The 21,354-nt window shown below is 34.6% G+C and overlaps 2 protein-coding genes across 2 annotated transcripts; one reads left to right on the top strand and one right to left on the bottom strand.

Moving 5' to 3' along the window:
* Window positions 1–458: 458 nt before the first annotated feature.
* On the top strand, window positions 459–4,481 carry LOC109002774 (beta-glucosidase 12-like). The gene is made up of 13 exons (XM_035685535.1): window positions 459–643; window positions 742–814; window positions 1,567–1,625; window positions 1,921–1,996; window positions 2,148–2,225; window positions 2,340–2,427; window positions 2,522–2,777; window positions 2,948–3,063; window positions 3,188–3,405; window positions 3,522–3,553; window positions 3,731–3,833; window positions 3,936–4,044; window positions 4,155–4,481. The coding sequence occupies exons 1-13, from the start codon at window positions 479–481 to the stop codon at window positions 4,321–4,323; spliced, it is 1,542 nt and encodes a 513-aa protein (XP_035541428.1). The 5' UTR covers window positions 459–478; the 3' UTR covers window positions 4,324–4,481.
* A 13,812-nt stretch (window positions 4,482–18,293) lies between these two features.
* Window positions 18,294–19,112, bottom strand: LOC109013132. The gene has a single exon (XM_035685625.1). The coding sequence runs from the start codon at window positions 19,110–19,112 to the stop codon at window positions 18,294–18,296; it is 819 nt and encodes a 272-aa protein (XP_035541518.1).
* Between the last annotated feature and the right edge of the window lie 2,242 nt (window positions 19,113–21,354).

Below are 21,354 nucleotides of genomic sequence, written 5' to 3'. Positions count from 1 at the left end.
AGTTGTAAGGATAATAAGTATAATTTTTTATTATATATAATAGAAAAATTAACCAATAGGTTTTTAACTATGTCAATTTTTACGGCTTCAATTTTCAAATATAATTATATAATATATTATAAAAAATGATGTGTGTTTTTCATTTTTTATTAAAAAAAGGTTGACGGCCTAACGCTTCATTCATTTTGGCAATATGAGAAAGTATACATTTTGGCTTTTTATAGAGGAGTTGAGGCAAGTTGATGGAACTATTTACTTTCATCTCATTTGACTCACATACAGAGAGATAAGTGCAAACTAGGGAGTAAAAAGTCATATTAATAATGATGTTATATTAAAACCCAACGTGTTCAGTACTGTATACAAAAAGATTAAAAAAAAAAAAAAAAAAAGGAAGAAAAATCTCAATTGGCAACTTGCCTCAACTCCTCTATAAAAAGCCGAGTTAGTAACACTAACAATCACACCAAAACCCAATATGGCGATGAAAGGGTACATACTCATAGGCCTTCTTGTTCTTGTTTCCTCTCTCGCTAACACCATCAATGCCATTGCTATCACCCCCAGTTACGGCATTTCTACACTTAACAGGACCAGTTTTCCCAAAGGTTTCACTTTTGGTGCAGGATCAGCTGACTATCAGGTAAGCCTCAGGTTGCACATATTTTGAGTTTTAATACGTTCACAAAATAAGTCATGCAAATACGTGCATGCCCCATTAAGTAAGTGTTTGAATTCCAGGTTGAAGGTGCAGCGCCGTTTCATGATAGCAAAGGAGAAAGTATGTGGGATTATTACACCCACAAATACCCAGGTCTCTCTCTCTTTCTACATATATATATATATAAATATATATTACGTACGAAGCGTCGTCCTTGAATATACGTTTATCTATATATATCGTCTCAAGAATGAGAAAATTATTATTTCAGATGACATGAAGATGAAAAACTAAGAACGTACTGCTATTTCCAGAAGAAAAAAAAACAATTTGACATTTTGGAGAGTCTTGGATAAAAAAAGCCTTTTAATTTATCTAATATAATCTAATCATTATAAATTTTCTAAATTTCTATACAAAATACAATAAACTATTTAACTTTTTCAAATCTCAAAATAAATAATAGTATTAAAAAAAATATTTTACCTATATTTTATTCAACTTTCAATTCTTTTTATCTCAACTGATCTCTATCCAAACCTCCGCTTAATCTCCGAAGTGAAATATTAAGGCTAGATTCGGAACACAAACTTATCTCAATCTATCTCAAATCAATCATTGATAGGACTCACTACTTTTTCAAATTCTTATAAAAAAGTTAAACTTATGTTAAACTATTGTATACATTCAAACACATATCTCAACATATTTACATTCAAACACATTTCAATGGAACTCGCAAAACACTAATATTTACAAATCAACTTACATCAAAATCACCTTAGCATCCAAATTATATATAATATATGACCCATTAATCATTAAAAATATTTTCGAACAAACTTTGTGGTTAGGCTTGTGCTTTAGTCTTAAATAATATTAATTTGATTTGTTTGAAACTGTAGAGAAAATAGCGGATCGCAGTAATGGAGATGTAGCTAGTGAACAATATCATCGCTTCAAGGTACGCGTATCCTTTTCTTTACCCGTTTTGTGGATAAATAAGAGGAGTAAAAGGTATATACTACATAAGAAAAAAATTAAATATTGATGAGATAGCATTTTCGTTCCGCTTCCATTCTATTATGATGAGCTAGCTTTGTGATCAAGTCCTAAAACTAAAAATAAATAATTATTATTTTAAAGAAATGTTATCTGAGAAATTGTAAAAAAAAAAAAAAGGAAAAAGCTTTTTTTCTAACATTTTTATGCTAAAATAATAATTATAAAAGATTAATTGTCTTTTCTGGAAATTTTAGGAGGACTTTGGTCTTCTGAAGGATATGAATGGAGATGCATACAGATTCTCACTCGCATGGACCAGACTGATACCAAGTAATTAATAACATGCTTTTCTGCCTCAATGATATGATATATCTCTAGCAATTAATTTCCGATGCCTATATATATTCATTGTCTATTTTTTTAAAGCTTTCGATATATAATCATAAGTCATAAATACTATTGGTTTGTGTTCAATTTTCAGCCGGAAAGATTAGTGATGGCGTGAACCAGAAAGGAATCGACCACTACAACGAGGTCATCAATGATCTCCTAGCCAAAGGTCACGGGCGTCTACATTAATCTCTCACCATATACTAATATTGAGGTGGTCATGTCGACCCATAAGTAATTCACTGATCATGTATTAATGGTACTTCGAATTATTGAAATGCAGGTCTTACGCCCTATGTGACACTCTTCCACTGGCACGTCCCAGTAGCCTTAGATCATAAGTATGGCGGTTTCTTAAGTGACAACATTTTGTAAGTGATGACTAATTCACGACCGTATCACCAACATTCCGTATATATAAATGGGTAATTCTAATATATCCGTGCATGCGTACGTAATTTTTAGGGAAGACTTCAAGGACTACGCAGACCTTTGCTTCAAGGAGTTTGGTGATAGGGTAAAGCATTGGACCACCGTAAACGAGCCTCATATGTTCACCAATGGTGGATATGCAGCAGGGGTTTTAGCACCTTTTAGATGTTCGAGCTGGCAAAACATGAATTGCACTGGTGGGGATTCAGCGACGGAGCCATATAAAGTCGCCCACAATCTGCTTCTTGCTCATGCAGTTGCCGCAAACTTGTATAAGACCAAATATCAGGTTCCAATACTATTATATCTTTACCAAAGTCGAACTTTACACCAACCAAAAACAAATATATATATATATATATATATATATATATATATGCCTTTATCGTACGGACGTTGTGTTGACTTTAACTAGACTAGCCATGGCCTGATTAACAAAATCACGTTCACTATGCTCAGGCAAAGCAAGAAGGTGTTGTAGGGATAACAGTTGATTTGGATTGGATGCTTCCATATTCTGAATCGGAGAAAGATCGTGCTGCCGCGTTACGTGCCATTGATTTTAGATTTGGATGGTATGTTTTTCTTTAATTAGTTTTTTTCCATGGTCACACCTGTTTTTGTTTTTAAATTATAGGACGATTACATCGTTTCATATCCCGATCTCAATTTGTGGGATGGTTTTATATTTTGTTGCAGGTTCATGGACCCCTTGACAAAGGGTCGCTATCCCCTCAGCATGCGCACTCTCGTAGGAAACCGATTACCCATGTTCACTGCAGAGCAATCGAAGCTGGTGAAGGGATCATACGACTTTATCGGATTAAACTATTACACTGCCAATTATGTTTTTGATTCACCTGAAAATAAGTCTCTGAACAAAAGCTACTTGACAGATGGTCTTCTTACTAAAACAGGTACGTACTAATTCAACAGTACACGTACATCTAGCATTGATCGATATATACGTTTGTCTTATACATATATCGAATATTAACTGCATCTAATTTTTTTGTTTGCCTGTGCATGGCAGGTGAGCGCGACGGGGTCCTCATTGGTCCACAGGTATATGAATAATAAGTAAATTAATATATATTTTTCACTGAATGGATGATATTGGATCTGATATATGGATTGCGAAATATATGGATTTAATAGCTATTTTCTATCCACCTTACCATTAGTACATGATGACAAAAGAAAACAGTCTTGGACTGATCAGTTCATTTCTATAAATCTCAGGCTGCTTCGGATTGGCTCTATGTCTATCCTAGTGGAATTTACGATCTTCTTGTCTACACAAAAACCAAGTACGGTGATCCAGTAATTTACATAACCGAGAATGGTAATTTTCTCAGCCTTTTTCAATTATTCTTGCATAAAGTCGATGATGAATGCTTGGATGTCCCATTTTATCTAATTAAGCTAAACTGTAATCTTTTATTAGGAGTCAATGAGCACAATAATGCCTCAATACCTCTTAAGGAAGCTCTTGTGGACACCCACAGAATTGATTATCATTATAGGCACCTTGCGTATGTTCATAAGGCTATTGGGTAAGTGCTTAATTCATACAACTCTCTCTCTCTCTCTCTCTCTCTCTCTCTCTCTCTCTCTCTCTCTCTATGATCTATGACCTTTAATTCATTTTTTTTCCTTGGAATAGGGAGGGCGTGAAAGTTAAAGGATACTTTGCTTGGTCATTCTCGGACACCTTTGAATGGTTTTCTGGTTATACGATTCGGTTTGGCATCCACTTTATCGACTTTGAGAACGGATTGAAAAGACACCCTAAACTTTCAGCACAATGGTTCAAGAATTTCCTCAAGAAATAGAAATGAAGATTTTCGCATTACGAACTGCCTAAATAAATTGCGCATGTATCTCTTCACTATGAGCTTTGTACTTTTTGAACAATGTAATTTTCTTTCTGTTTTGGCTGAAACGCTTGCAGAATAATAAATTACTTAGCGGATGGTCTTCGCCTTTTATTATGCGTGGTTGTTCAAATTTTTGCATTTTTAGTGTGTTGAAATTTTAAAAACTATCGCGATTTGGATAGTAAAAGTGTTTCATCTCATATCATTATTATAATTTTTCAAAAGTCTCACACAAAATATAATAAATAATTTAACTTTTTCAAATATCTAAATAATAATAATATTAAAAAATAATATTTTATTTAACTTTTTATTTTTATTTAAAACTATATCATCTCATCTCACTATATGAAAATAATTCTGGACTTTTACATCGACTTCAGATCCAGACCATGCATCACGTGGAGTTTCTTAAAATCCTAACTAATTTGCTTATTGAATGGGTTCAAATTTTATTTATGCCTTGTCATTTCACTTGTGATATGTTGAGTTTAGATCTCAAAATATTCTTGTTTTTCTTTATTCGAATGGCTATCATACAAATATAATAATTCAAAGTGATAAATTTGAATTATTGTTTTTCTTTATTCATTAGATTTATGGAAAGTAAGTACACTACTATTTTTTTTATTATAATTATTTTTTTATTTTAGTACCCTATCACTACCCTTATCCAATACTCATTTCAATTCCGTGGCCAAACGTGTCATATCATCGAATCCCTGTCTACTTTTTCCAGCTCCAATTGGCTTTAATGACTGCAATTTCAATAAAAGACATCGCATCTTTGAATGTGACGTCGGTGGTTAGGTGCACAGCTTGATTTTACAATGTGGAAAGATGATTTCTTGCACAGATTTGTATGTACATTAGTTCTGTTGCTACTGATAAAAATGATTTATATATAATATTTTTTATAATGTATTAAATAAGAAGTAATTTTATAAAAATAACATTACTTTATAAAAATATTCTAACTTATAATATTATTATAAAATATATCGTAAAAATATATTGTAAAAATATATTGTGTATATCAATTCTCGTCAGATAGTGAAATAGCAACAGGCATATATAGGCAAAACTAATAGAAATTATAGGTAATTCATTAAACAAATAATTAATTGTAATTATATTTAGCAATTTATGATGTTAATAGTTACTAACTTAGCATTCATAATGGCCTATATTAAAATTTTAACGTTTTATATATAGTTAATGAATATTAATTAATTTCATTATTCGTAGATTGTCCATTCTAATATGAAAATTAGGAATCTTAAAATAAAAAATTACCTAATTACTTTAATTATGTGTAAATAGTGGAGTATGTATCTACATATAATAATATTATTCATCGTATGAGAAATTAGTTAATTGATAGCATATTAACATTTTATATATGATTAATGAATATTAAATAGTTTCATTGTATATATATTGTATTCTTCATTCTTACTTACAACTTAGGTATCTTAAAAAAAAATACATAATTACTTTAGTTGGGTGTAGATAGTATAGTATGTATCTACATAATATATTAATTAACTAATAACATATATTACTTAATATTTTATATGCTCGATGGTGATTCTTTGGATGAAAATTACATAATTAACTTAACAACTATTATATAAAATAATATATTATATATATTTTTAATTATATATATACACACATTCAATCGGTCTGAGTCCAGTTAAAAAAAATACAACTTGGGACCATATCGATTATTGAATTTTTCTACATGTAGGGACTAAGACCAACCAATAAGACTATTGGTCCGGTCTAGTCAATTTTTCTGGTTCGGATCGATTGTCTTACTACCCTAGATAGTGTGAAATGACAAATCTTAATGAAGAATCCAAATTTTGAGTGTGTAATCCAAAACAAAAATGGTATATTAGCTAAATTTTGTCTAAAGTTTTGCCTAAATGAATACTAATGCTTTTGCGTAGACAAACTCGATTCCATAGACAAAAATACACATATTATACTGGAACATTTTTTCTCTTCAAGATTTAAGAATATCTGAGAAAGACTATATAAGAGGATGGGAGAATATATATACACAATCAATATGACACATCAATATCTCCCAAAATCTTATCAACTGAAGTAATTTGTAATAACTTAAACATTAAGATTCAAATCCCACTTCTAATAAAGTATGAACTTTCACTATTGTCATTCATAAATCATATTGGAAAAGTTGGAAAAGATGGTGGTGGCACATTAGTCATGACGTCTTTATAACCAGTACTACTACTACTAATTAGCATTTGTCTTTACGAAAAGTGGGATTTGTGAAAGTTCATACTTAACTTCACTAATCCCACTTGTGGGAGCTTTATGTTCGTTGATTTGAATAGGTAAATAATTCCACTTGTGAGAGCTTTATGTCCGTTCAAATTAAATAATCCCACTTGTGATAGCTTTATGTCCGTTGATTTGAACTGGTAAATAATCTCACTTGTGAGAGTTTTATGTTCGTTGATTTGAACAGGTAAATAATCCCACTTGTGAACGCTCTATGTCTGTTCAAATTAAATAATTCCACTTGTGAGAGCTTTATGTCCGTTGATTTGAACTGGTAAATAATCTCACTTGTGAGAGCTTTATGTATACTGGGATATGTGAGTTCAATTATTTTAATAGTAATTGTGTAAAAATCTTAAATGTGCTATTTTTTTTTTTTTAAATGTGTAACTCAAAAAATGATTTTTTTCTTGAAGGGATCTACTTTTTTTTTATAAACAGTTTGCACGGTACTTATGAATTTGAGATTTGTATATATCATTTTTCTTATTTTAAGTAGTACTTATAAACGAGTGTTAAAAAGACTATTTCTAAATAGAGACCTCCAATGCATTCTTTCACCTTTTAAGGCTCGGTTTGGATTGAGAAGGGCTCTCAATCCATCTCATCTCCTCTCAGTATTACAACTTTTACAAATTCTTATACAAAATATAAATAATTCAACATTTTTAAATTTTAAAATAATAATAATAATATTAAATAAATAATATTCTAACAATATTTTATTAAAATTTCAGTTTTCATCTCAACTCACTATCCAAATCTAACATAAATTTTCACTTAGAATGCAAAGAGGTGTTATGTATCATGTAAGTTTAATGAAAATAAATTTATAAATTGTTGATATAATGTGTTAAAATAATATATTATGATAGTTTATAAATTTATTTTTATAAAAAAATTTCGTCAATCTAACATTTCTTTTAATGTAATATCGATGTGCTCTTTTTAAATAAAATTTTAATTTTGGTTGACAATTCGAAGGGTAAAAAATATAATATTATAGAATTATGACCAACTTGAAATAATTAGGTTGGTCGAGTCATAAGACACGTTGTTATATTCTTTTATGCCGTGGACCATTTTAATTTTAATTTAATTCTTTCTTCTAATTCCTTCTAAATCAGTAATGTTTCATGACCTTAATCTTGATCGATGTGACCATGTGGCCCATATTAAGAATTTTGAGTTTTGTCGTATCATTGAACATAATGTAGAACATTCACATTGGGGCTAAGATATCTAAGATATGGCACATGGCTGATGGCTCATATTCCCAACAAGTGATCCATATATATATATATATATATATATATATATATATATATATATTCCTTTAAGGTTCCATTTGATTGTTAAACTCATCTGAGTTTAACTTTGTTCAGTCTAATTTTAAATTAAATCTAACATTCAAACACTCAACTCTCAAATTATTAAACTCATCTCAACTCAAAACTTTTTTACACGTGAGATCAATAACTTTTTTTAACTTCCAATAAATACATATAAACTTATCTTAATATTCAAACACATTTTAAATCATTTTAAATGAAATCACAAAACTCATTTTACCATATCAACTCACTACTATTCATAAAAAATTCAACTCTACACAATATCCAAACCCAAACTAATTCTATGTTAGCCGATCCGATAATAGGCCATGATTTACAATAATGTAGTCTTGTTCCTACGTACGTCGATCGGGCCGCCCGAGGCGCATTCATCATTCTCTTTGTATATATATAATATATAACTACTTGCTGGAACTTTTTAATTTTTCCCTATTATTGAATATATTATCTTATCAAGAAATAATATAAGATATGAAATTAACAACATTGCAAGAACAGCCGGGTCCAAGCGTTCATCGATCACGAGATTTATCGTATCTTTTTTTCGTGTCTTTTCTAATCATTATGGTTTTGCATTATTTCAAAAGCTAGCTCTGGGGAATGGATCTTATCTACATGTATTTTTCACCGACGAAATCTGTGATATCCTTGGGTGCGGGAATTAAAAAGATTATTAACCTTCAAGTCTTGGGGCTGTGAAGAGCCAAATTGTTTGCTGTTTTTCTGATCATGTAAGAGACATTAATGTCCATGCATGCTAGTTCTGTCAAGCTTGGCCTGATCTGGTCCAAACATCTGGTTTTTCTGAGATTTGATAACGTCTAGTTACTACGTTTATCCAACATTAGAGTCTAAAACTTCAAATGATTCATTAGTTTGAATTCGTGATAATTGTGAGTTTTTTCCTTTGAATGATCGATGTTGTTGTCGCCATTTGTAACTGGAGTATTGTTCGATTGTACGTGAGGGATCTAGCAAGTTGGTTTGTGCATGCACATAGATACACACATATGTTTATATTGAGCTCATTGCGTAGAATTTATATTGAGACTGCATACCAGTATTTAAAGTAAAACTGGACGGCACACTGCATCACACATGGAATTCCGGGCACTGCATTGATTTCTCATCATCGGGAAGATCGATGCAGCCGAACTGGACTTTGTGTGGCTTGGACCTATAGCTGTAGTATTATTATTGTTTTCATAGTTTTCAGCACATTTTTGAATACATCATATAGTGTCAAGTTTCAGATGAATTGAGAATTGACATAGTCGTGAAGCAAAGAAGATACAAAAGAAGATGAATTGGAAAACTTCCATGAAATGAAATTGATTGGTATCAATTACAGAGTACTTTAACTATATTTATATACACGGCTTAAATGAGAAAATGAGAAATAATAAACTAAATAATAAACTAACTACCATAACAGAAATAACTAACTCTCCTCTTCCTCTTCTAGTTTAACACGTGTAGCTTTAGATTTTAATTCCATTTGTTCAATCCGTGAGGCTATATTCCAACACCCCCCCTCAAGATGAACATGTATATTGAGGATGTTCATCTTGCGGAGAGCATGATGAAAAGGAAGAGAGCCTAGAGGTTTTGTTAATATATCCGCCAGTTGCAATCTTGAAGGGACATGGAAAAGCTTGATGATATTTTGTTGCAACTTCTCTCTAATAAGATGACAGTCTATTTGTATGTGCTTTGTTCTCTCGTGTTGGACTGGATTAGTTGCAATGGATAATGCGGATTTACTGTCTGTATAAACCAAAGTTGGCTGCTGGTGGTTGATAGCTAGGTCTTGCATTGCATAAAGGAGCCATTGGATCTCACAAGCTGTTGAAGCAAGGGCCCTATATTCTGCTTCTGCAGAAGATCTGCTGATTGTAGCTTGCTTTTTGCTCTTCCACGAAATTAATGAGTCACCCAAGAAAATGGCAAAACCTGTTACACTCCTTCGGGTGTCAACACATCCTGCCCAATCACTGTCTGAGAAGGCCTTGAGCTGCAATTCTGATGAAGCTGGAAAAAATAATCCTTGTCCAGGGGTTGCCTTGAGATATCTGAGAACTCGAATGGCTGCTTGGTGATGACTAACAGCTGGTTTGGATAAGAATTGACTGAGAACTTGGACAGAATAGGCAAGGTCAGGTCGAGTTATTGTTAAGTACAACAATCTTCCAACTAGTCTTCTGTAGGCTGAAGGGTCTTTATACATATCAGGATCTGAGGAAGATAGCTTTAGATTCGATTCCATTGGAAAAGTTGCAGGTTTAGCTCCAAGTACCCCAGCTTGTTCTAGTATATCTAGAACATATTTTCTTTGACAAATTGATATGCCATTTTCAGTTCTTGCTATTTCCAATCCGAGAAAATATTTGAGTTCCCCCAAATCTTTAATAGTAAACTTATCATGTAGAAAAGTTTTAAGCAATTGGATTTCAATCAAGCTATCACTAGCTAACAGAATATCATCTACATAGATTAGTAAAGCTATGAAGGAGGATTCAGATTTCTTGACAAACAAAGAACAATCTGAAATACCTTGAGTAAAACCATAATCAAGCAATGCTGTGGAGAGTTTAGCAAACCATTGTCTAGAGGCTTGTTTCAAGCCATATAGACTCTTAAGAAGTTTGCAAACTTTATTTTCTCCTTTGACAATCAAACCAGGTGGCAAGTCCATATAAACTTCTTCATGCAATTCACCATGTAAAAAGGCATTATTAACATCTAATTGGTGAAGATGCCAATTTTTAATAGAGGCTATAGCAAGTAGTAACCGAATGGAAGTAATTTTTGCTACTGGAGAAAAGGTGTCAAAAAAGTCCAAACCTTCTTGTTGAGTGTAACCTTTAGCTACCAATCTAGCTTTGTGTCTTTCTATAGTCCCATCTGCCCTATGCTTAATTCGAAATACCCACTTACAGCCTATGGTCTTTTTATTATTAGGGAGATTAACAATTTCCCAAGTTTTATTTAATTCTAATGCATTTATTTCATTTTGCATGGCAATTTGCCATTCAGAAATTTTAGAAGCCAATTTATAAGTTTTGGGTTCTTGGGAAGCTGAAAGTGATGCTAGAAAGGCTTTGTGAGAAGTGGATAATCTATTTGCAGAAATAAAATCAGATATGGGGTATAGAATGTTTTTATTATGAGAGGAAGCAGCAATAGCAGATGAGTCAATGGCATTTGAAATGTGGGAAGCAGTTCCACAATAATAATCCTGCAAGTAATTTGGCACTTGTTTAACTCTTGAGGATTTTCTGAGATGTTGAGATTCTAGTTGAGTAACAGGTTCATTGTTCAAAGGAAGGGGAACAGATTCATTGTGCAAAGGAAGTTGATGGTTGGTAAGGTTCTGGTTTGAGGTGATATTCGGATTTGAGTTCAGATTTTGCCTTGAGGCAATATGTTGATTAGAATGGATGTCAGGAGGATGAAAATAGAAATCTGAAGCAGAATTTGTTGGAGGGAATAAGAAAGTATGTAATTCAGGATTGGAAGGAAAAATCTTGAAAGGGAAGACATTTTCATAAAAAACTACATTTCTTGAAATGAATACTTTGTTGGTATGAAGATCTATTAATTTGTATCCTTTGGTATCAGAAGGATATCCTAAGAAGAGGCATTTTGTGGCTCTCGGGTCAAATTTATGTCAAGTTTCAGATGAATTGAGAATTGACATAGTCGTGAAGCAAAGAAGATACAAAAGAAGATGAATTGGAAAACTTCCATGAAATGAAATTGATTGGTATCAATTACAGAGTACTTTAACTATATTTATATACACGGCTTAAATGAGAAAATGAGAAATAATAAACTAAATAATAAACTAACTACCATAACAGAAATAACTAACTCTCCTCTTCCTCTTCTAGTTTAACACGTGTAGCTTTAGATTTTAATTCCATTTGTTCAATCCGTGAGGCTATATTCCAACATATAGTTCTTGCTATGTCAATTGTTTGGTCTTCAATTTTCAAGTGTAGCAAATAAAGAATAGTACTGTGCATATACGCGAAGGGTGATACAGTCACGGGCAAGTTGCATAGCCCAAGAAAAGTACGGCAACATTAATAATGTATTCATACATTCACGAGCAAAGTATAACTCTCATCGATCAGTTTTCAGTACTACAATATTCCCATATATTAGTACTACCTAGAAAAAACAGAGCTGTATATGCCTTGTGATTCCTCATGCTTGTAATACAATGCATGTACTCTTCTTTTCATTTTTGTGTGATTTCTTTTTTTATTTTTAGAAATAATAGTTACAATCATGAATATGTAAGCGTCATACAGTCATTTAAAAATAAATAAATAAATATGAAATATATATAAAAAAAAATTAATTTTTTAATAATAAATCTCACCTTTTTTTTTAAAATAATTATATAACACTTATGCGATAATTTCAAAAGACAGTCGTTCCAAATTTGGCCCCTTTATTTGAGAGCCTTATCCCTCGTGATCTTATCGCCAATATAATGTCGCGGGCCTACTTCATGTATTGATCAACAAGCAGTTCCTTGGATAAACTAATTATATAATTATCGAGATAAGAATTCGTTACATGATGAAAGTATAGTATTCCTCAAGTCTTCCAACCATCTATAGCTAGCTGGCTATCATTATTCACGCAGATAGGGCCTACATTAATAAATCCCTATCTTAAGCTTTTATTTCAGAAATAAATAAATAAATGTAAAAATCCGACGATGCGTAAGGAACTACCCCGGCCCTGACAAGCAGCTAGCTAGCCAGCTCCGATTGATAATATGCATGACAGCGGATGAAAACAGAAGAAAAAACAAATCTACTACGTACGAAAAGACAACAGACAATCTATTAACAGATGTTACATCCAGGGCATGCAAAAAACACCCCCCACCCAACAACCAAATTACATTGGAGATTTGGCTTCTTTGTTTTAATAATATTTTTGTTACAATTAAAAAAAATTATAAAATTTTAAAAATTATAATAATGAAATAAAATTAAGTTAGTCGAAATGAATAGTAAAAATAAATGAGTAAATGTCGACACAAGAAATCACACGGTTCCACGTTTTTTTCTTATAGTACTTCAATCTTTTCAACAAATTGATTAATTCCTAGTTTTTTATTACAGTTCTTCTACATACAACCGAGACGAGTAACCGTTGAGCAACCGGCTAATAAATATATTATTAAGAAAAAGAGAGAAGAAAAAAGAAAGTGACAAAACCAACGGAGTCATGAAGTACAAAACAAGGAAATGGAAAATCAAGAGAGTGTCATCGTCGTCGTGGGTCTGAACCAGTGGTCATCATCGTGGGTAGCCGGTCTTGAGTAGCCAAATCTGTGCCGGTGGTCATCGTCGTGGACTCGTGGGTAGCGTTATGGGTAGCCGAATCTGTTGAAAGTGGTCGTCGTTTGCAACCCCTCCCCCCCTCTCTCTCTCTAAAATATGCTCTCATCTGCAAGCCAAACAATAGATTGTCACTATTTATGGGAAAAAAAAATTTTGTCGCTCTCCACTGGGCAACACCTCAACAGAGTAAGGCCAAGCTTTCTACTGTTAAACATCATCTACACAGTATACCCACTCTCAAACTTCATCATCGGACTATTAGAAATTGCTGCACACACAAATCCCACCCACCAATTCACCACCATTTCAGATAACAAATTCTAATCTCCATAAACCCCTTCATAAAAATAAAAAATAAAAAAAAACCAGAACAAAAAGCAAAGAAAATGTTATACTTCCATAGATCTATACCTTTTTGGTTGTTTAGGAAAAGACTATGAAGAGAAAACCAGAAGAATATGAAAGGAGAGGAAAAAGCTGGTAAAGTTGATTTTGAGGAAGAAAAATTTTATTTGCAGTTGATATATTATTTTTATAGTTCTCTAAAATTATAATGTTTTTTCTATTCTTCAACTCGGCTATGTTCTTCCAGAGATCTATTCCGGATGCAGATGCAGACGCGGATGCAGATGCAGACGCAGACGATGCGAGGAAAGACGAGAGAGAAACATGAAGTCAGTTTCAAGTTTTTAATTCAATTGGAGGCTTTAAATGCAACAGGAAACAAAATATAAGAAAAGTCAACCGGCCACATGGGACGCGGTGCCCCCGCGGTTTCCCTGGCCGGTTGTAAGTAGACATTTTCTTTTTCTTATAATGCTGAGCCACACGTCCATCATTGTGATTGATTAAAGCGAAAGAAAAGAAATCAAATTTGGGTCAACAATATCAACAGTCGAGCTTTACAGCTCAATGCAATCCTAGTCATGTCAAAGCTAATAATGCAGATTGTGACCAGAGAATATTTGCAAAATTAAAAAATTTAAGATCCGTTTATTTTCAGAGATAAAATGAGATGAATTAAAATTAAAATTAAAAAGTTGAATAAAATATTGTTAAAATATATTTTTTAATATTATTATTATTTTAGGATTTGAAAAAATTGAATTGTTTATTTTATTTTGTGTGGAGATTTGAGAAAGTTGTAATGATGAGGTTATAAAGAATAACACACTGCAGTTGATTGAGAACAATCCACTTTTTCTCTTAATTCAGTTTTTGAGTAAATATATACATCACGTATGTTCTATCTTAGGAAAGTAAATAAATTGTGAAATTTGAAAAATACACAGCAGTTACAAAATAATAAATGTACAAAATAATAATTGCACAGAAACGTATGAAGTAATTTTCCTTTGCTGTCATGGATTGCTGAAATCGTGTTTCCTTTGCTGTCATGGATTGCTGAGATCATGGATATAGTTGATTGCTTACAGCTGCTATTTATGGTCAGTATTGCTTTCCTTAATACGCCCCCGCAAGATTGGGCTACCATCGGCTAGACCAAGCTTGAGTCTCAGAAATTCTGTACGCTGTTTTGAGAGTGGCTTTGTCAGTAAGTCCGCAAGCTGATCTTCAGTGTGAACGTGACGGACATGGAGTGTACCTTTTTGGACTAAGTCACGCACAAAATGTAAATCAATTTGTATATGCTTCATTCTTGAATGTTGAGCTGGATTGAAGCTCAGGTGAGTTGCCCCAAGGTTATCACAAAGAAGTAGAGGTTGTGCCTTAAGTGAAAAACCAAGTTCTTGAAAAAGAGCTAATAGCCACATGGTTTCTGACGCTGCATTAGCAAGTGCAGGGTATTCAGCCTCTGTGGAGGAGCGGGCAACAGCTTTTTGTTTCTTAGAGTTCCATGAGATGGGATTGGAGCCAAGAAAAGTAATATATGCCGAAGTAGAGGTGCGATCATCCTTGTTCCCTGCCCAGTCAGCATCACTATACGTTGTCAAGCATGAAACAACTGATTTTTTTAGGTGAATGCCATGTAATATAGTCTGCTTTAGATATCTCAGAAGCCTTTTAGTTGCTGTCCAGTGAGTAACAGTCGGCTTGTGCATAAACTGTGAAAGTTTGTTGACGGCAAAGGAGATATCTGGACGAGTCAAGGAAAGGTATTGGAGACTGCCTATCACTCGTCTGAACTCGGTACTATCAACAGCTGCAGTACCATCAATCAATTGAAGAGAAGTTGTGGTTGAAATGGGGGTGGACACATCCTTTGCACCACTCATATTTATGGTTTGGAGTAAGTCTCGAATATACTTGTGTTGTGAGAGGAATAAGCCTGCACTAGTATGAATAACTTCGACCCCAAGAAAAAAATGTAAAGCCCCCATATCCTTTAATGAAAACTGAGCCCCAAGTTTAGAAATGATCAGATCCACAAACTTTTTGTCACTCCCGGTAATAACAAGATCATCAACATATACAAGAAAATAACAAGTGATTGAGTCACTTCGATATATGAACAAAGAAGAGTCAGCCTTCGAATTATAGAAACCAAGATGAACAAGAGCATTCTTCAAGGTTGAATACCATGCACGAGGGGCTTGTTTAAGCCCATAAATTGCTTTGTTTAATCGACATACAAAATCAGGTTTTGAGGGATCTTTGAAGCCAGGAGGTTGCATCATGTAAACTGTTTCTGTCAATTTCCCATGCAAAAACGCATTATTGACATCCATTTGTCTCAATTCCCATCCATTCATAGTGGCAATTGTCAAAACTGTCCGAATAGTTGCTGGTTTAATTACAGGACTAAAAGTCTCCTTATAATCAAGTCCAGGACGTTGATTATACCCTTTGGCAACAAGTCTGGCCTTAAACCGATCTAAAGATCCATCAGCTTTCATTCTAACTCTGAAAACCCATTTACATCCAACAGGATTACAGTTTTCAGGAGCAGGAACCAAATCCCATGTGTCATGTCGCATGAGAGCAGTGAGCTCACTGGACATAGCTTCACGCCATTGCGGATGTGCTACAGCTTGGGTAACACACGTTGGTTCAAGAATTAATGGAAGAGGATGTTTTGTAGCTGTGTGGAGCTGCTTGGGTTTAAAGATATTATTCATTGACCGTGTGGTCATCAAATGGGTACGGGATGGATGATGTTCTTCGGGTGGGTGATGTGCTGGTGGGACAGTGGGTATGGAACCAGATAACATAGGCATAGAATTTGAATTGAAATCATGAGATTGAGAATTCAAATTTAAATTGCCGACCCATAAAACATCAGATGTATGATTATGAGGAGAGATTGAGGGGATATTATCTGGAGATGATGCGCCAAAGACGGAAACTGCTTCCGACATCACTGGTGACGACGAATTCGTGGGAGAGCTGCTGTCATGCACTGGAACAGGGACGAAATTTCTGGAAGAGAGACTCACGTGTGGCTGAACGGATAAGGATGAAGATCATGTATTTGGTGGGCTGTCGTGGATCAATGGGCCTTGCAAATTAAGAGGGCTTTGAGCTTCATCAAAGTTTACATGCCGTGACATGTAAACACGTTTGGTGACTGGATCCATGCATTTGAATGCATTTTGATTTTGAGAATAGCCAAGAAAAATGCAAGGTATGGACTTAGGTTGCAACTTGTGAGTATTATAAGGCTTAGTTAGTGGATAACAAAGACACCCAAATTTTCTTAGTTTAAGATAATTTGGGCTTTGACCAAAAAGAGCCTCAAATGGTGATTTGTTTTGTAAAAGAGGAGTGGGTTGACGGTTGATGAGGTAAGTTGCAGTTTGAAAAGCATGAGGCCAATATGTTAATGGAAGAGAAGCATCTTGTAGTAACGTGAGTCCGGTTTCCACAAGATGATGATGACGACGTTCAGAGACTCCATTTTGTTGGGGAGTGTATGGTGCAATGGTGAAATGACTTATGCCATGAAGGGACAAGTATTTTTTTAGACTTAAAAATTCACCACCATTGTCGGAATACAAGCTTTTAATTTTGAACTCAAAACGGGTTTCAACAAGATTTTTGAATTGAGGAAAAATAGAAGAAACACCCGATTTTGTGACCATAGGAAAGAACCACATGTACTTTGTGTAATGATCAACAAAGATAAGATAATAACGGGAGCCATCAAGACCCGTAAAATGAGCGGGTCCCCAAACATCCGTATAAATAATCTCAAGAGGCATAGAACTTTGAAGACTAGTCAAGCCAAACGGTTGTTGATGTGCTTTATTAATATTGCAAGAAGTACATGAGATGGTAAATTTTTTGAAGAAAGTGGAAGAGAAAAAAGATTGACAAGTCTTTGAACAATTTTCATGGATGGATGTCCAAGACGCTTGTGCCATCCATCGATGGAAGTTCGTTCATGCACATTAGCAACCACTGTGGAATTAGACGTCACCAGTGAGTTTGGAAACATGTAGACGCCATTTTCACATGCACCCCTTAGTAATATCGCCCCCGTTGTCTGGTCCTTCACAAGAAAATAAGATGGGTGAAATTCAACAAAAACGTTATTTTGTTTTGTGAAATGATGCACAGAAATTAAATTCTTGTGAATATGAGGAACACAAAGTGTATCACAGAGATAAAATATTTTTTTTGGAGATTTTAAGGCTAATGAACCAATGTGTGAAACCATCAAACCTGTACCATCACCAAGCATTACTTCATCAGTTCCATCATATTCAGAATGAATTGACAGATTTGCAAGATCACCAGTGATATTATGCGATGCGGCAGAATCAAGAAGCCATTTAGAGTCTTGATTATTTGACGTAGCAGTACAATTTGCACTGAACTCATTGGACTGCAGCTGAGAACAGGCCTTTGCCGTGTGGCCCATTTGGTCACAAAGCTGGCATTTGGGCTGATACCTTTTATGAGTTGAAGTGTTTTTGCCCTAGCCTTTATTGTTGTTGCGGTTGTCTTTGTACTGCTGTGTGCCCGAACGAGAGAAGCTGGGGTTACGAGACCCATTTGGTTTGTAAGATGTCCTCTGCTGCTGTCCGCCAGAGGAACCATTTTTTCGAGCCGTGAAATTTGCAGCAGCAACAAGCTGCTGGGAAGCCATCTCCATGCGACGGAGATAATTCTCATGACCGACTAAAAGGTCATGAAGTTCTTCAAACATTAGAGATTTCTCTCTTGCCCGAATAGGAGCAGCTATCTCTCTAAAATCGGGTCCAAGTCCATTGAGGACATAGAGTGTGAGATCATCGTCCGAAATTGGATGATCTGTGAGTGCTATTTCATCCGCCAAAGCCTTGACAGCATGAAGGTAATCTGGAACGGAGCGATTTCCGCGTTGAACCAAGGTGAGCTCTTCTTTTAACTGCATCGCCCTTGTACGCGAACGGCTAGCATGCATGTTGTTCAGCTTCTTCCATGCTTCATGAGAAGTTTTTGCTGTGGCAATGAGTGGAGTTATGGTGGAAGAAGTAGATGCTAGAATAGCACTTAAAATAAGTTTGTCTTGCCTAACCCAATGGGTTTTCCTAGAGGAAGACGTGGGTGTGCCATTAGAGAGAGGGCAGTGGGACTCACCAGTAACATAGTCCATCAGATCATACCCAATAAGCAGTGCTTCAAACTGAGCACGCCATTGAGGAAAAGTGGAGGAGGTGAGTTTTTCATTAATCTGGGCAGTGATGTTGAGAACAACCAAGGGATTTTCAGGGGTAGAAATAGGTTGAGTGTTTGGAGTTGTTGCGGAAGACATGGTTGGATCTTTGTCTCGTTAGAGGTAGGTCTCTCGATACCATATATAGAATAACACATTGCAGTTGATAGAGAACAATCCACTTTTTCTCTTAATTCAGTTTTTGAGTAAATATATACATCACGTATGTTCTATCTTAGGAAAGTAAATAAATTGTGAAATTTGAAAAATACACAGCAGTTACAAAATAATAAATGTACAAAATAATAACTGCACAGAAACGTATGAAGTAATTTTCCTTTGCTGTCATGGATTGCTGAAATCGTGTTTCCTTTGCTGTCATGGATTGCTAAGATCATGGATATAGTTGACTGCTTACAGCTGCTATTTATGGTCAGTATTGCTTTCCTTAATAGAGGTGAGATGAGATGAGATGAGATGTTTTTGAAAAACAAACAAGGCCTTAAAGTACCAATAAGTAATAATAATTAAAAATTTAAATTTAAATTTTAAAGTAGTCTATACACTATCTTTTAAATATATTAAATATCTCAGTATTTTAATTTTTTTTCCCACATAGGTTACAGTTTTGATGAAAGATCCAAACTTTATCAATTAATTATTAACGCGGACATGGAGGAAATTATTTCGGACGTGGGGACTTGTTCAATTACTACTTTTTTTTTTTTTTTTTGAATAAACCTCATTTCATTCATACTAAACGTTCAAGCCATATCAGAAGTAATCAAATTTCAGATAAAAGCACGATATTCTTCAATCCAACAAGTAAAATTTTCTATGTTTAAAACATAGTTTGCCAAACTATGAGCAACCATATTGCCCTCTCTACGAATGAATTGGATCTGCCAGTGCAGTAGCTCTCTCAAACTGCTCTTCACATCTTTCACAACCTGCCCATACCAAGCCCAGTATTCTACATTTTCTTTCACACCATTGATTAATATAAGTGCATCACCTTCGAATATCACTTTGTTGAAACCCATCTCTCTACATACTTCTATAGTTCTTCTCAAGGCAATGGCTTCAGCTATCACTGCTTTGGCTTTCATTTTATGTGGTTCACTAATTGCAGCCATGACCTCCCCCATACTGTTTCTGATGATAATTCCTAGTCCCACACCACCCTTTTGGTCATCTATTGCCGCATCAAAATTTGCTTTCAACCATCCATCTTCAGGTTTCTTCCACTATTTGATGGTAGACACAGGGCCCCCACCTTTCGAGTTAGTTTCAATGTTCTTCACAGCTTCTCTAAAATCACCTAAGGATTAAAAGGCCCCTTCAATGACCTGTGCAGGACCAGAAAAAACACTTTCAAAAACAAAATTATTTCGTCTATGCCAAATGCCTCTGAGAATAACTGCCACTTCCTCTAATAAACTAGTGTTTAGTTTCAAGCATAATCTATCCCATAGATCCCTGAAATCCTCTGCCATAACACTCCATTTCTGCACACCACTCCCCTTACAGGCCCACACATCATTCACTGCTGTGCACTGCCATAAAGCATGTAAAATGGTCTCACTTTCAGTTTTACAAATTGGACATTTATCATTTATCCCAACACTTTTCTTAAGAAGCAAAGCTTTTGTAGGAAAAGAGTTGGTACATGCCCACCATAGGAAATGTTTTGTAGCCCCAGGAATGTTTAAACTCCATAGTTTTCTCCACCTGTCATCTTTTTTCCCTCCTCCCGAAACCTCTCCTTCTTCCCTTCTCCTTATGTCTCTTGTCATGTGATATGCACTTTTAACATTATACTTCCCATCAGTGCTATGCATCCATATCATCTTGTCTTCCCCTTCTCTTTTGCTAATAGGCATACTACAAATCAGTTCAGCCTCCTCAACATCCAAGTGGTCTCTAATTAAACTCTCATTCCACAACTTTAATTCTGGGATGATTAAATCTGAAACCCTTGCCTCTATCCCTAGTGAAGAGACAAGAGATTGAACACAATAAGATGAAGGTTTGGGTAGCCACCTATGTTGCCAGATCTTAATGCTTCTTCCATTACCCACCCGCCATATTAGTCCTTCTTTAGTGACCTCTTTTGCTGCTCACACACTTCTCCATATAAAAGATTGAGCATTACCAACCTTTGCATCCAAAATATTTCTGAAGTACTTATTGTTGTACACCTGTGCCACTAGTGATGTTGGGTCATTTAAAAACCTCCAAACATGTTTACCTAATAAGGCTACATTGAAATCCTCCAAGTTTCTAAAACCCAATCATCCACTATTTTTTGCCCCTGCCAAACAGTCCCAGCTCTTCCAAT

The sequence above is a fragment of the Juglans regia genome, chromosome 14 (genome assembly GCF_001411555.2).
Source record: "Juglans regia cultivar Chandler chromosome 14, Walnut 2.0, whole genome shotgun sequence".
NCBI lineage: Eukaryota > Viridiplantae > Streptophyta > Magnoliopsida > Fagales > Juglandaceae > Juglans > Juglans regia.
Note: the sequence above shows the minus strand (reverse complement) of the source record. Positions and strands in the feature narration are given on the sequence as shown.